The following is a 2,895-nucleotide window of genomic DNA, read 5'->3' as shown; positions in this document are numbered from 1 at the left end:
CCCCTGCTCAAAGGCCTGAATGCTGAAGTGTGTTCTTACCTGCCTTTGAAAACACTGCAGTGTCAGGGCATGACATGCCTCAGAAGGAAGTCATCCTGAAATACAATGCTAAACATGCAATGTAAGGCTACAATCCAATGCACACTTTCCTGGGACTAACTCCCAGCCAATGTAGTGATATCCACTTCTGAGTAAACAAACATAGGACTGGACAAAACTAATGCAAGCCATCTAGGCAACCGAAAGTGTTTCCTAAAATGAAGAATGGTTTTTGCCTAAGAATTGGGGAAAAATATTGATAAGCAGCTTCCAGAATGCAATTTTGAGCTCCCTGTTTCTTATGCTATAGATGACCGGGTTCATTACTGGTGGCACCATGCAGTAGAGCATAGAAACCAAGAGGTCAAATGCTGATGGGGACCTGGAGGTTGGCTTTAGGTAGACAAACATGCCACTTACCATAAACAGGGAGATAACAATAAAATGAGGCAAGCAAGTTGAAAAGACTTTTTGCTTCCCTTGACTGGATGGGATTCTCAGTACAGCTCTGAAGATCTGAACATAAGAAAAAATAATTAGAAAAAAGTAAACAAAGCCAAAACAAGACCCCAGAATCAGAACCCGGACTTCGTTGATATATGAGTCAAAGCAAGAGATCTTTAGCAGTTGTGGGATTTCACAGAAGAATTGATTGATGACATTAGAACAGAAGTCCACAGTGAATGTAGTTCCAGTGTGCATTGCTGAATAGAAAAGTCCACCGATCCAAACACTGGTTGCCATCTGAATGCAAGCTTTCTTGTTCATGACAGTCTCATAATGCAGTGGATTGCAGATGGCAACATAGCGATCATATGCCATGATGCCAAGCAGGAGGTAGTGGGAGATCATGAAGAAAACTAGAAAGAATACTTGGCAAACACACCCAGAGTAAGAGATGGCTTGGTTTTTCATCAAGGAATTTGCAATAGACTTGGGAACTGTAACAGATATGGAACCAAAGTCTTGTAATGACAGATTGGCCAGAAAAAAGTACATGGGTGTATGAAGCTGATGGCTATAGATGATGACTGTGATGATGAGAAGGTTTTCTATGAAGGCCACTAAATACATTATGACAAAAAAAATAATGTGGAATATCTGCAGCTCCTGAATTTCAGAGAATCCGAGCAGAAGGAATCCATTCACTCTTGACTGGTTCAACATTGTATTGTTCAGAGTTCTATTTGGTACCTGTGAAAAGAAAGACGCCACACAACTTCTTTTTTCATTTGATTGTATCTATTTGTGAAATAGAGTGGTGCTCTTTGGACAAAATATCTCTCCCTTTCTGGCAGTGGTGATGGAGATAAAAACTGTACTAATGAACTTTATTGATGTCTCATTTTTAATTGTACCCAGAAGGTTCAGTTCTCAGGAGTTAAGTGCAGCTCAGCAGCACTAAGTCAGACACATTTTGGGAGTCATGTGCTCATAATGACTGTGATTCAATGGCTGTTATTTAACTTGAAAACATTGTTTTGATGATGACTCTGTTTATATGATTGAATGTTGACACCCCCACTCTTTGAATGGAGCTGAGCAGTAGGAAAAGTCTTTGGTAGGGTTTGTGGGTGGTATTCCTAGTTGCGGGGGAGGGGGGACAAGATCAAGGACCAGTCTGTATTTTGGGCATGGTGACAGAACTGGATTCACCTAGCCTGTGGCACAGTGTGACTTAAGAGTTAGCCCTCCTGGACAATTGAGTAAACTGGGCCCATTCATTCATGTATATTCTTACTCAACCCAGTAGGCTTTATGTGTGACAGACCCCTGAATGTATTTTTGAGCTGGATAAGGCCCTCAAATGAACCAGGCCTACTTGAGGCCATCTTATTCCAGATGGGCTTTAGGTCTCATTGGGGTCTAGTCCATTCACTATGTGGTAGGGACCAGTCAGCATCGGGATTCATCCACCTATTAAGGGAGGCCTACCTCCTTTGGGGACTTTTGGTGAGATCAAGAGTGGGCTGTTGGATTTTCTGGGATTGCCCTGACTTTCATTAGCAAGGGATCTCTGCTTCCACGAATATGTATACTTTGTCTCTTCTTTTCTACACTTTCTCCATCACTGTTCATCAACTCTTTTTAGGAATCAATCCTTTTGATAATCTTTTCTCAGAGATCAAGACTTGCTTAGTCATTTATCACCTGGTGATTGGTCAGTGTCATCATCTGGTTGCATGGTAATGGGACCCACAGGTTTAGGCTCACCCCAGGAAGCAAAATGTCTTGGGCCATCCCTGGGAACTACCTGAAACCAATCATTGATATTTGGGATGCGGGTGGCACTGTGGTCTAAATCACAGAGTCTTTTGGGCTTGCTGATCATAAAGTCAGCAGTTTGAATCCGTGTGATGGACTGTGCAAACCCAGTGCTTTGTCACAGCTCCTGCCAACCTAGCAGTTTGAAAGCATACCAGCGCGAGTAGATAAATAGATACCACTGTGGCAGAGTAGATAAATAGATACCACATTTTTGTGTGCTCTGGCACTCATTATGGTGTTTTAGTCATGGTGGCCACATGAAAAGCTGTCCCAGAAAAGCTGTCTACAGACAAATGCCAGCTCCCTTGACCTGAAAGTGGAGATGAGCCCCATAGTAGAATTCGACTGGACTTAACTGTCCAGTGGTCCTTTATCTTGACCTACCTTTACTATTTGTAGTTACAACTTCCAGATAAATTTAGATCCGCAGTTTCAAATTCACCCTGTGCCACAAAATTTTCTTGCATTCCACTACCTCTGCTGCTCCATTCACACTTTTGCATGTCAGATCACATGACCTGTTGATCACATTAATTTACTTCGAAGTTCTGTCAGTTGAATGATTCCCAAAGTGGTGTCAGGCATCAG

At 42.3% G+C, this 2,895-nt stretch overlaps 1 protein-coding gene across 1 annotated transcript; it reads right to left on the bottom strand.

Moving 5' to 3' along the window:
* Nucleotides 1-252: 252 nt before the first annotated feature.
* On the bottom strand, nt 253-1,206 carry LOC309356065 (olfactory receptor 14A16-like; the record flags this gene model as incomplete). Its single annotated transcript, XM_081887245.1, has 1 exon — nt 253-1,206. One exon carries the CDS (start codon nt 1,204-1,206, stop codon nt 253-255), a length of 954 nt encoding a protein of 317 aa, XP_081743371.1.
* Nucleotides 1,207-2,895: the final 1,689 nt, after the last annotated feature.

This window comes from Podarcis melisellensis (assembly GCF_964234715.1).
Source record: "Podarcis melisellensis genome assembly, chromosome: 13".
NCBI classification, from domain to species: Eukaryota; Metazoa; Chordata; class Lepidosauria; order Squamata; family Lacertidae; genus Podarcis; species Podarcis melisellensis.
Note: the sequence above shows the minus strand (reverse complement) of the source record. Positions and strands in the feature narration are given on the sequence as shown.